The sequence below is a fragment of the Macrobrachium nipponense genome, chromosome 12, assembly GCF_015104395.2.
Source record: "Macrobrachium nipponense isolate FS-2020 chromosome 12, ASM1510439v2, whole genome shotgun sequence".
NCBI classification, from domain to species: domain Eukaryota; kingdom Metazoa; phylum Arthropoda; class Malacostraca; order Decapoda; family Palaemonidae; genus Macrobrachium; species Macrobrachium nipponense.
Genome location: NC_087205.1, coordinates 66,860,301 through 66,873,897, shown reverse-complemented (window position 1 = coordinate 66,873,897; position 13,597 = coordinate 66,860,301). Strand labels below are relative to the sequence as shown.

General features: G+C 39.7%; 1 protein-coding gene across 2 annotated transcripts in view; it reads right to left on the bottom strand.

Annotated features, from left to right (window-relative positions):
* Positions 1–13,597, bottom strand: part of LOC135224569 (battenin-like) — a 75,185-nt gene that overhangs the window by 2,584 nt on the left and 59,004 nt on the right. Inside the window, exons 8-10 of one of the 2 annotated variants that reach the window (XM_064263684.1) lie at positions 1,772–1,840; positions 1,440–1,589; positions 782–922 (exon numbers count right to left, since the gene is read on the bottom strand). In XM_064263684.1, the coding sequence (XP_064119754.1) occupies positions 782–922; positions 1,440–1,589; positions 1,772–1,840 (360 nt within the window). The remainder of the gene's footprint in view (positions 1–781; positions 923–1,439; positions 1,590–1,771; positions 1,841–13,597) is intronic. The other variant, XM_064263685.1, reaches the window with a different exon arrangement.

The following is a 13,597-nucleotide window of genomic DNA, read 5'->3' as shown; positions in this document are numbered from 1 at the left end:
GGTCTTTAGTACATTACAAAATTGTACCTGATCTGAGCACGATGAAATTGAATTTTCCCCATTTTTTGTGGGTTGCTGGGGTCGAGAATCTGGTGGGTGGACAGGGGACCTAGTCTAACTAGCCTGAAATTTATATAAGAATTGTCATGGATATGCACGAGGAAGCAGAAACAGTTTATGGCTGCTGTGTAACTAAGAGGTAAGTTTTCTGTCTATGGATGTGGTGTTCCATAACATAATGGATCAGTCACCCTGGTATTTAATCTTTCGTTTTCTTCTCATTATGTTGCAGGGGAATTGGAGGAGGAACTGGAGGGGTCGAGAAAGGCCAATATGCCAAGGAAGGAATGGAATTTCGATTGTGTTAAGGTATTCATTTGAACTTTATGAAGGTTTAGTCTTGGAAAAAAATTGTTCACTACATTATTCTTGTGCAGTCTAACACTATATTCAGCTGTTTGCTGTCATCTGATATTTCTGAGACTGGTGTAATGTTACATGAAATTCAGAAGGAGAGGCTACAGTCGCGGTCTATTCAAATAGATACTGTAGTTTTATCAAAGTTTTATTGGGGAAACCTTGATGTAGCATTATTTGCAATTTCTGTGATTTCACTAAGACCTTTGTCTGTATAAAATCGCACTTGCAATCCTATAAAGTCTATTCCATACCTTATAGAGCAAGAGCTAGAAGCGAGAATGAAAATAAATCCTGTTTTCATATTAGACATAGAGTTACATATTATTTTAGAATTTACTAATTCAAAGAATCTTGGGCTTACGTGGCTGTGAATATGAAAAACAGTTGTCCTAAATGCTGCTCCTTCGAGAAGTCCTTGAATGAAGAGCAAAGTGAAGACGATGTACTCAGAGGGTAGATAATGATAGTAGGCTTCAGTTCCTATGATGCACAGTATCGCCAGCTGCCAAACAAGAGACCAAGTCATCAGTGTTTAATTAGAGGGACAAGACACAATACAAGTTCTGTACGAAGTCTATCTGCGCTGCTGGATAACAAAGTCACCTGAAAGGGCACTGAACTAGGCCAACCACTATGCACTAGAAATTGCTAACTAAAGGGCAATCTTCATATGTGAAGATCATCCATACATCGCACTAGTTATAGGGTTTTACATTTTAGAAAACTAGCCAAGAGAAATGAAGGAAAAGGCGGAATGAACTGAAATTAGAAAGCAAAGACTGCACTCACTGGTAGCAGCTAGTTTATCTGAGCAGGAAATCTTTGAGTAGGAATCACTGAAACACTACGTATGTATTGTCAAATGCGTTACAAAACAATATAGTAATTCTGATTGCAATAGAAATATTTAAAATTTAAATAATGTAAAAGTATGAGAGAGAGAGAGAGAGAGAGAGAGAGAGAGAGAGAGAGAGAGAGAGAGAGAGAGAGAGAGAGAGAGAGATGGAATATGCACTCACTGCAGCTGAGTTGTAAACCCAAGAGTTAGGTAGCAGCATTATGGTGTGGGCACTTCTTGAGATAAAAGTACCCAAGCAACGAATGGTATTGCTCCACGAATATTGTTGTGCATGTGTTAAGAATGACGAAGGAAAGAAGACCAGTTCTAGCTGGAATGTAGAGAAGACGATTTCCACACAATTACAGATTAATATCTTAGCTTCATGTCATATGGTATATAGTCAGTGTGTTTCACCTCGTTTTTATTTTCATAATTAAAGAATGAATGTAAACAAGTTATGGTTCATATATAACATTACTTAGTATTACGAATAAAATATCTATTACTTACCAGTCCTTGATTGGTGAGGTACATGATGAAATAGAAAAGTGATAGAGGGAAAATATACTTCAGAGCTTTCTGAAACAAGAGAGAAACTATAGAGAGTCCTGCGCAACTACTTGTAGGTAATCGCAAAACGCTTTTGTTGATGTGGCGTTTCATAACATTGAGGAACGATCAAGTGTGAGGTGAGAATTTCTAATATAGTCACTGGGACCAGCAAGGGCTAACCTTAGGTAAAAGGAAGAAAAAAGGTAAAACAGATTTCTGACTGTTGGTAGCATTTGTTTCTAAAATTTAGAGGATTAAATTTTCATTTTGAGCTGCACAATACTGTGGCTAATAAAAGATATGCATTTGTTTAAATGAAACGGATTATCATGCTATTAGAAGATCCTGATCGTGCCATCGAAACTGAAGGTCCAGATAATGACGTGGCTCTAATGTGCCCAAGTTTCAATAAAAGAAGTTTTAGAGAAGACATAGGAGCCCTAGTCATATAGCTACGTACTATTTAAATCATTATTGGCTAAGATGCTGTACAACCCTAAATGATTATATTCCTTAAATTAAGATATGCATTTCAACTGCTTCGTCTTCCCTCGTTATCTGCATGTAGATAAGAGTATATTCCCTTTTGAAGCAACCACAATTTTTTTCTGATCTGAGCTCGTTGGGTCGTTCTCTATTCTGAATTTCTGACCCACACCGGTGATAAGCAGTCCCTCAAAGGATGTGCAGCCGAAATAGGCCGAGTCTTATTTTAGGGTAAATATGCCGAAAATATTACTTTGATATTATCTGTCTTGGAAAATATAAAAGAGTAGAAGTTTTACAAATGAAGGGAAGAAGTGTTTACAAAAGAAGAGAGTCTCGCAGAAGACACACTGATTTGCTGCCCTAAAAGAAATTGCGAGTTACGTTCAGGAATACGTATATATTTATCATGTGCTTATTTTTAAATTCCATGAAAGACAAGTAAAGAAGGGAGTAGGAAATAAAAATAATATTAGCAAAATTGTTTTTTAAAGGATATCTATGGATCACATTCGGTCATGTTCCAAGAAGCAAGACACTACTAGACTTTAGAGAGTCCTTGGCAAAATGATGACTTGATCAGCTTTCAAAGTTTCAAGTCCAGCGGCTCCAGCCTCCAGCCGGCAGCCATCTGAGCCTTCGGACCTTCGACTGTAACCGTGTAACGTCGTTCTGGGCGATAAACATTTACGAGAGTTTGCTTAGTGATCAAATATTCTTCTTTGATTTATCGTAGCGTAATTGGTCCTGTTGTGGAAAGTTGACGATAAAACAAACAGTTAATCACGCGACTGAATACAGTTGGCGCTTACGATTTCCATCGATTATTGTCACTTCATTGATGAAGTTCCAGTAAACAGCTGGCTTCTACAGGGTAACGTTGGATTTTACTATTGCCAATATTGAGATTTATTCTGGGGGTTTTCGAATCTTGCTACGTGTTTAGTCTCGTACTAATCTTTGTCATTATAACTGCCTAAGGGCGTTTACCCAAAATCGGACGTGTCTAACGCCCAAAATTTATGAAATTTAGAGAAAGTTACGCATAGCTCTTTAATGCTTTGTCTTTTCCATGAAGTTTCAGGTAAGAGTTTAACTTTTTTCCCTTTTCTAATGGTAAAGCTTCTTGCATGATAAAGCTGCTCTCTACCAACAGGTCCCCAGTGCTTGGCTTAATGCCTAAATCCTATATTCAATTCAATTCAATTCTACCAACAGGTATGCAGTTATTTGTTTTCCGCCAAGGTTAGTTCCAAGTAATTTTTTGTCAAATATTCTTTAAATGTGATGAATTTATTTTAAATTAGTGATGAATTTACTTGTTAATTTGTCATGTTAAATTTGTAATTTGTCACAATTTACTGTTTTTTGTAATTGTCAAATTTAAAATTTTGTAATATGAATCTATAATTTGTCATAAATTTAGTTAATGTTTGTAATGTACTTTATTTTGTATGTACTGTTCTTGAACAGTATATACCTTATCCTCCTCCTCTTTTGGGGGTGGCGCCCCTGGAGGGGTGGAGGATCCCCCATGATCTGCATAGTAGGTCGTAAGACCTACTATGCAGATAATTTGGGTGGTTTTGAAAGCCAACTAATCAAACTTAATTTCAGGTGGTAAGTACAGTTTTCTTTTAAGTTCAGATAGGTATTTTGTTTTTAAATGTGCTTTGCTACCTCCCCGCTCTGTTGATTTTGCAGTTAAGTTTGAGGGAATTGGTGTTTAGACTAGATTTATTTATAGGTCTGGCGTCTTAGTGTGTTTTACTCTCGAATTTTAGCTTCCTGAACATGGATCGAGTTTGTGATTAGGTTAAGTCTGGTAAGGTTTTGCCCAAACTTAAACGTTATAAGCGGAAAGTTGGTGTTAATAAAATATTCAGAGTATTTAACTTGGTATTTCCTGTCTTGCAACTGATTTTTTTTAATAGGCGTTATATAGCGCCTCAGTGGCGTGATCGGTATGGTGTTGGCGTACCATCTCTGTGGCCGCGATTTACATTCTCGGCCATTCCACTGAGGTGTGAGAGATGTATTTCTGGTGATAGTTCACTCCCGACGTGGTTCGGAAGTCACGTGAAGCCGTTGGTCCCGTTGCTGAATAACCACTGGTTCCATGCAACCTAAAAACACCATACAAACAAACAATAGGCGTTATAGGAAGCTCCCTAAATGTACGGACCATTTATGATAATTTGGCTTTACCCAGTAGCTAATCTCTTGATATCAAAACCATGCAAAAATTTTCCCAAGACAGATTGTCCGGAGTAACTGTTGGATTTCTGCTGTTGGTATATAGTTTTGTGAAGTTTGTAAGTAATTAACAGCTAGGAAATTGCAGTTCCTGTTAACAGATAGCACGAAAGAAAGTTTTTGAATATGGAAATTTTAAATCTTCGGGTATTTTTTGCATAGAATAAAGTAATGGAACTTTTGTTTTGAGTGGGTTGTAGTAAAGTTTGTTAAGTAAGTTGGTCAGGTTTAATACTGTTAAGTCACTCATAGCATAAGCAGTGTGTTGAATGATGCTATCCGTCAACTTTCAGTTTGTATGTTACCCATGCACGCAGGCAATGAGTTGGGTTACTCGTGGTGGCAGGCAATGAGTTTGGAGCAATGAGTTGGTTACTCATAGGTGCACAAGCAATGAGTTTTACTCACTTAATACTGGGAATGAGTTTGTAATGTTACCCACGAGTACTGGCAATTTTGTGATGCCATCCATGAGCGAGGGGAATGAATTTATTTTCCATGAACCCTGTCAAAAGCGTGTTAGGCTATACGTGAACACAGTATGTTACTATCGGAACAAAGACTGATGCTGTTCATGATCACAAGGCACAGACATTCATGCTATTCTTGAATAAGGTCAATGTTATGTGGGGCTGATCATAACTTCAGCGGGAGCTTTGAATCTTTCTTGAACAGTGCGGCGTTATTGTTCATGAACACAGGCAGTGAGTTTGGTATGCTATCCGTAAGGCATGAATTTCCCATGGTATCCATCAATGAGGCTTAGTACTAGTATGAGAGATTCGCATTAACGTAATGAGGTTGTGAAGATATTTGAGTTGGATGCAGTTGTTGGTATACCCATTTAGCTTATGCGATGCTGTAATGAACGTCAGTGTTTGCCAAGCTATCCCTGGCAATGAGGTGTTTGATCGTATTTGCTTATATAGGCACCTGGTATGTTTAAAAGGTCATCAGGCAGTTTAATGCATAAACCAACATACTTAGTCTTTTTGCATCATTAATGGCAAAACTAATCCGATGTAATTTTCCCCCCTAACAAGATCTTACATTACTCACTTTTGTTGCTTTTATTTTTAATTGTGTTTTCCCTTATTTTTGATTTGCCTGAGGCATATTTTTAATAAGGCTTTTATCATAGTTGTGGATTATCCTAAATTTTGATTTTGGCTTTAAGAATAGTGCATTTTCTAAGTATTAATATGCAAATTAACGTTTTGTACGGATAGTGAAAATTTTAAAATTTAAATGGCATCAGAAACTGTAGCATTGTAAAGTACGAATGTTTGCTATATAGCAGTAATACAAAATTTGGTTTAAACTGGACTACATAATCATATAGATGGTTAAAAGTTTTTGATCGGGTAATAACACTTTTTGGGCATTGATTGGAGATAACGTAACAAATGGTTTTTATAGGCTAATCCTTAAAGTAAAACAAATCGTACCTATTTCGAGAATTTTCGGCTGACGTTCTCTTTACGCAGTTGCCGAGTTAATTGCCTAAAGAAAATTTTCTGCTGCAGTTTTTGTTACAGGTCAGAACTTGCTGGAGGAAGCAGAATTCAAGAAAATATGCCGACACGCAGCAGATTTGGGAACCTTTGTGTTAGGTATGTTTCTAGGGATCCAAGATGTCGACGAAATAGATCTGGGCTGACTCATTTGTTTGAGTTTTCCATGCCACGCTTTTCATTAAAATCCTTATGTTCATCAGTTAGGTTCCTCGGACTTCTGCTTTGTAAACCTACAATTTAAGTGTACAATTTTTTTTATTAATAAATAATGGGTCCTTAGTTTTCAGTTTTTAACTACTTCCTCTGTATTTTTGTAAGGGAAAAGTTTTTGGGAATCTGGTTTATCCATATAATTACCATATAGTTACATATGTTGAAGGTCAATACTAAATTTAGAAATATACCAGACTCTCTTAGACTGTATTCGTGTGTGAGTGAAACACATGTGCAAGGTCTATATTAAATTTGAACGTAAGCAAATTAATGTAAGCCAGCTTCATGGAATTATTTTAAATAAAATTTGTTCAACACTTGTTGTAGAAATGTGGTTTGGGTATTGGTTGTGAAGACTCCAATGCCTTTAGCTAATTGAGGGACAACGAGCGGAAATTTGACTACATTCTAATGAATAAATGAATAAAGGTAGTTTGACAATTTAAAGACAGAATTCTCAGGACAGGTTGTTTAGGATAGTAACTTGACGGTTACTAGTGGCTTAGTGAGTTTGTGAATTTTACTCCGTATAGGAGATAAACGAGCTTAGTAGTCTTGGCAATCAAAGGCGTTTGGAAAATTTTAACAAGACTGCTGCCGTTAGATACGGAATGCTTCGTGCATGTATATGAAATGGATTGTTAATGGGTCTCTTTAATGGCTATAGTTTATGCTCATTAACGGAAATTAAAATTGTAAACTACGGAAGGATTTTTAAATCGGCGAAGTAAAATGCAGGTTATACTAAACTTACGGTACGTATGGCCCGATAGTTTACAAAATTCACAATACGGTTTTTAATAAGTTGGTTGCTCTAGAAAACAATGGTTGCGGTAAAATGTTAAATTTGAAATACGTCTAGATAATTGTAAAACGAATTTCTGTTTGGACAAAGATTAACTCCACAAAGGGCCAATAGATTTGCCGAGTGAGCTTCATCGTAAGTAAACGTTCTTTGAGGGGTGGAAAGGAAAGAGTTGAGGAATTGGAGTGTAGAGTTTAGGTAAAAAAGTAGATTTAAAAAATGTGAAATGAGGTAGACCTTGTAGATGCACTGAAACATTTGTAAAAGATGGTGGAAAGTCAGACCGAAGTAAGAGAATATGAACGGAGATGGAGCAAAAGGAGTGATACAGGTTGCAGCTATGAGCAGAGGGGGCGCTGCAAAGAACCATGAGTAATGCTTACAGTGCGTCACGTATTTATTGACCACTGTCTTCAAGATGAAATGCGTTAAGTTATGGAAATTTATTCTTTAATGAAATGCATAATCTAATTAGCCATTAGAACGTACCCAGTTATTTTGAGGAATATTTTAGTCGGGAGAAAAGTCAGGAAGAATCGCAGTGCTGACACCCTGAGAGTACGGCCTGTATTCCTGTACCCAGCCATACAAATCCTTTAAAAAATTAACTGTACCAACCGAAAGAAAAATATCATTTATGTGAGGTTTTGCCGAGGTTAAAGCTAAGAATAACAATAATATAAAACCACCTCTGTATAATGTAGCCCCAGATTTGCCATAATTCAGACTAAGATAATAGGTCTTTTGATATATGCCCTCGTGGAGGTCTTCCCAGGCTAAGACTACCTCGTTGAGACAAATCACGGGAACATGATCTCGTAGAAGCATTTCCGGATGATTAATACCTCGAGGAAATCAAATTTCAGGATTACCTCGAAGAGGTCCTCTGGGACGAGAGATGACTTGGGGGAAGCCCTCTCACCAAGTGTTACCGCGTCATTGCTCTCGTGGTTGATCACTACCTCGCAGAGGCCATTCCGAATGAGGTATACCTCGAGGAGGTATTTCAGAGATTTTCCCAGGCAATGAAATCTCTTATAAGCTTAAAGGCCTGTCCACACGATCGGGCCTGATCGGCGGACTTCCCCTCTAATGGGCACACTTGATGGGCAAACCGTCAAATTGCCCGATGGGTCTTGTAGCAAAATCACCACGGTGGTGCCCGATGGCTTTTACTTCGACCCTGCCAGACGTATGCTATCCGTAAGGCATGAATTTCCCATGGTATCCATCAATATACATTTCTTTTACGGAGCCATTCTTTGCACCATATTCTCTTCTTTTTCTCCTTTTTCATCACACACAAAGCAATTATCATGCTACGCTATCATCTTCTTTGCGGTATGCACCATGGTTATCGTACCGCACTGAACATACTACTGGCATCGTCGGGCACGCCCACCTCTCCATCGCCTCACCCGTGTGGACAACATTCACGGGTGAGCCCGCCAGAATTTGCCCGTGAACCCCGGAGCACGCCGATCAGGCCCGCTCGTGTGGACAGGCCTTAACAAAGCTTATGGGCCTACAATAGTCCACTAAGCTTAATTGAGCTTGTATGCTTAGAAAGGTTACTAATCTTATCTAAGATTATGGCCTTACAATAAGCCACTAAGATTAAATGAGCTTATGGGCATACAATGGCTACTAAGCTTATCTAAGCTTATGGACTTAAAATATAATGCTTAATGTAGGCCCTTGAGCTTTAAGGCCTGTCCGCACGATCGGGCCTGATCGGCGGACTTCCCCTCTAACGGGCACACTTGACGGGCAAACCGTCAAATTGCCCGATGGGTCTTGTAACAAAATCACCATGGTGGTGCCCGATGGCTTGAACTGCGACCCTGGCAGACGTACGTTAACCATATACATTTCTTGTACTGTTCCATTCTCTGCACCATATTCTCTTCTTTTTCATCACACAAAGCAATTATCATGCTACACTACCTTCTTTGCGGTAGGCACCATGTTTATCGTACCGCACTGAACACACTACTGGCATTGTCGGGTACGCCCACCTCTCCATCGCCTCACCTGTGTGGACAACATTCACGGGTAAGCTCGCCAGAATTTGCCCGTCAACCCCGGAGCACGCCGATCAGGCCCGCTCGTGTGGACAGGCCTTCAAGCTTAGTGGCCTATTGTATTCCCATAAGCTTAGTAGCCTTTTTAGGCATATGAGCTAATTTAAGTTTGGTGGTTTATTGTAGGTCCATAAGCTTGGTAGCCTTTGTAGGCATATAGGCACATTTAACTAAGTGGCCTATTGTAGACACAAGCTTAAGGCCTGTCCACACGATCGGGCCTGATCGGCGGACTTCCCCTCTAACGGGCACACTTGACGGGCAAACCGTCAAATTGCCCGATGGGTCTTGTAGCAAAATCACCATGGTGGTGCCTGATGGCTTGAGCTTCGACCCTGGCAGACATACGGTAACCATATGCATTTCTTTTACTGAGCCATTCTTTGCACCATATTCTCTTCTTTTTCATCATACACAAAGCAATTATCATGCTACACTATCTTCTTTGCGGTAGGCACCATGTTTATCGTACCACACTGAACACACTACTGGCATTGTTGTGCACGCCCACCTCTCCATCGCCTCACCTGTGTGGACAACATTCACGGATAAGTCCGCCAGAATTTGCCCGTCAACCCCGGAGCACGCCGATCAGGCCCGGTCGTGTGGACAGGCCTTTAGATATGCTTAGTAGCCTTTGTAGGCATATAAGCTCATTTTATACTTAGTGGTCTATTGTAGACCCATAAGCTTAGCAGCCATTGAAGGCCCATAAGCTTTAAGCTTATTAGAGATTTTCCTCGTCTAAGAAAATATCTCGGAAATACCTCCTCGAGGTATACCTTCGACAGAGATCTATTAGAAGTCTGCATCAAAGGACATAGCATACTTGACTTTCTGCAGAGTCAGTCTTCTAGATTATTCCAAAAGAATGACCAGAAGGAAGACATCTGCAAGAATAGATCTAGATATCCGACTATTTGCCCACTTTGACCGAGATCTTCTATTAGATGTCTGCATCAAGGGACAGAGCATACTTGACTTTCTGCAAAGCCGGACTTCTAGATTATTCCAACAGAATAACCAGAAGGAAGACATCTGCAAGAATATAGCTCTAGATATCTGACTATTTGCCCGCTTTGACAGAGATCTTCTATTAGACTAATAGAAGTCTTCATCAAGGGACAGAGCATACTTGAAGAAACAGCGTTCCCTCTTTCTGCAGAGCCGGTCTTCTAGATTATTCCAGCATAATGACCAGAAGGAAGATATGTGCAAGAACATAGCTCTAGATATCCGACTATTTGCCTGCTTTGACAGAGATCTTCTATTAAGGCCTGTCCACACGAGCGTGCCTGATTGGCGTGCTCCGGGGTTGACGGGCAAATTCTGGTTGGCTTACGCATGAATGTTGTCCACACGGCTGAGGCGATGGAGAGGTGGGCGTGCCCGACGATGCCAGTAGTGTGTTCAGTGCAGTACACTAAACATATTGTGTAGCATGATAATTGCTGAGTGTGTGATGAAAAAGAAGAGAATATGGTGCAAAGAATGGCTCAGTAAAAGAAATGTATATGGTTAACGTACGTATGCCAGGGTCGAAGCTCAAGCCATCGGCACCACCATGGTGATTTTGCTACAAGACCCATCGGGCAATTTGACGGTTTGCCCGTCAAGTGTGCCCGTTAGAGGAGAGGTCTGCTGATCAGGCCCGGTCGTGTGGACAAGCCTCTAGACTAATAGAAGTCTTCATCAAGAGACAGAGCATACTTGAAGAAACAGAGTTCCCTCTTTCTGCAGAACCGGTCTTCTAGATAATTCCTACAAGATGCCATCTGGTCGCCTTCTGGTCGCCTCTGGCCCTCTGAACAGTTGTTGACTCTCAAACTGAGAGCTCATCCTCCAGCCTCTAAACAGCTGTTGGCTCTCAATCTGATATCTTGTCCTCATGCCTACAGGAAAGTTCTTCCAACTGTTGATGTAGTTCAGAAGATCCCAGCACGATTACCCTAAGATCTCCTCCACCTTCCTGCCAAAGGGCCGTTGACTCATAGGGAAAGTTCTTCTGCCTGCCGAGATGGAGGGATCTCGCCAACGATTGACTCTCACCAGGAGAGTTTGTCTGTCCACTGAATAGGCGGTGGCTCCAGCTAGGGAGAAGTCTTCATCAAGGAACAGAGCACACTTGAAGAAACAGAGTTCCCTCTTTCTGCAGAGCTGGTCTTCTAGATTATTCCAACAGAATGACCAGAAGGAAGATATCTGCAAGAATATAGCTCTAGATATCCGACTATTTGCCTGCTTTGACAGAGATCTTTATTAGACTAATAGAAGTCTTCATCAAGGGACAGAGCATACTTGAAGAAACAGAGTTCCCTCTTTCTGCAGAGCTGGTCTTCTAGATAATTCCTACAGCATGCCCTTTGGTCGCCATCTGATTGCCTTCTGGTAGCCTTCTGGTGGCCTTCTTTCTCTGTGAACAGCTGTTGGCTCTCAAACTGAGAGCTTCATCCTCCAGCCTCCGAACAGCTGTTGTCTCTCAAGTTGAGAGCTTGTCCTCCAGCCTCCAAACTGCTGTTGGCTCTCAAGCTGAGAGCTTGTCCTCCTACCTCCAAATAGCTGTTGGCTCTCATACTGATAACTTGTCCTCCTGCCTCCAGGAAAGGTGTTTCTCCTGTCGAGGTAGTTCGGAAGATCCCAGCACAATTATTGTAAGAGCTCATCCACCTGCCCGCCAAACAGCCGTTAACTCTCTAGGGAAAGTTCTTCTGCCTGCCGAGATGGGGGGATCTCGCCAGCCATTGACTCTCACCAGGAAAGTTAGTCTGTCTACTGAATTGGTGGTGGCTCTAGCAAGTTAGAGTTCCTCTGCCTGACGAGATTGGGGAAACTCTACAGTCATTGACTCTCGCCGGGAAAGTTCTTCCGCAAGATCACTGCATCCTGCCAGTAGAGGCAGAGCCGTTTGTCTAGATTATTCCAGTAGAATTACCAGAGAGAAGATATTTGTAAGAATGGGTCTAGATATCCGACTATTTGCCCGCTTTGACAGAGATCTTCTATTAGACTAATAGAAGTCTTCATCTAGGGGCAGAGCATACTTGAAGAAACAGAGTTCCCTCTTTCTGCAGAGCCGGTCTTCTAGATTATTCCAACAAAATGACCAGAAGTAATATATCTGCAAGAATATAGCTCTAGATATCCGACTATTTGTCTGCTTTGACAGAGATGATCTATCTATTTAATGTATGTCCTTTTAAATAATTTAATTTCCTTAACTTTAATGTGTATATTTTGTACACTTAGTAAGAATAACTTTTAGCTTTTGCATTTCTGAATTTTTAATTTTTAGTTTTGTTTTTACAGTTTTACTAGGAATTTTATTTTTCATTTTAACAGCCTGATGATGTAATTAACTTGATAATTACGAAACGTCGCAATAACGACAGCATGTCATCTGTGTGTGTCCTCTTCCCTTCATTGATGTTATATATATATCAATTATATATCTATATATATTAATATTATATATATATATATATATATATATATATATATATGTGTGTGTGTGTGTGTGTGTGTGTGTGTATGTGTGTCAACCAAAGGGAAGGCTTCAGACGGGATACATAGCGGGAAGGGTTTCAATGCGCACGTCTGTTTCATATTGACGTACTTTTATTAACGCGACGTTTCAGGGACCAGCCCCATTTTTAATCGTCAAATTACAATAATAAAATACAATTACAATAAAGATACTCATCTAAAAATACACAATTACAATATAAAGCAAATTAAAAGAGCACCAACGATATTCAAGTAAGGAAGACAAATAACTGAAATAACGAAGGCATGTTCGTTGTTTACGCCGGGTTAGTACCATAGAAGGGCGGGGCAAGTTTGGTTGAGTTTGGAACAGTCGTTTTTATAAAGTGATTCGGAGACCGCTAGCTGCTGCTGCGGAGAAGACGCTTTTGCGAGAATTTTAGTGTTTGTGTTCAGTATTACTTTTGCATCTCTTTACATGGTCACGGATGCTGGAAAACAGATGATAATTCAACTCCAGTACGAAAACTCACCTCCTCATTGCAATCTATTTGGACCTTGGAGGAATCTTCTTGAGTCTCCAATATAATTTCCTAGATCGCATGTGGGACAAGTATATCAACAAACCATGTTAAATGCCAAGAGATTGTTCAGCTTGTCTTTATATTTAAAATTAGATTGAATTGTCAGTGGGTTTGTTGGGAATGCGGCTGTTATTTTATTTTATGACCGGACAATAATTTCTGATGATTTGTCGCGTTTTAGTAAAGAATTTCGCATCAAGTAAAACTGGAACGCTGACATAAGAAGGCATCCAAGGTACAGTTGTAATAGCGTTGATATATATATATATATATATATATATATATATATATATATATATATATATATATATATATTATATGTGTGTGTGTGTGTGTATTTACAATAATTTTAGCAA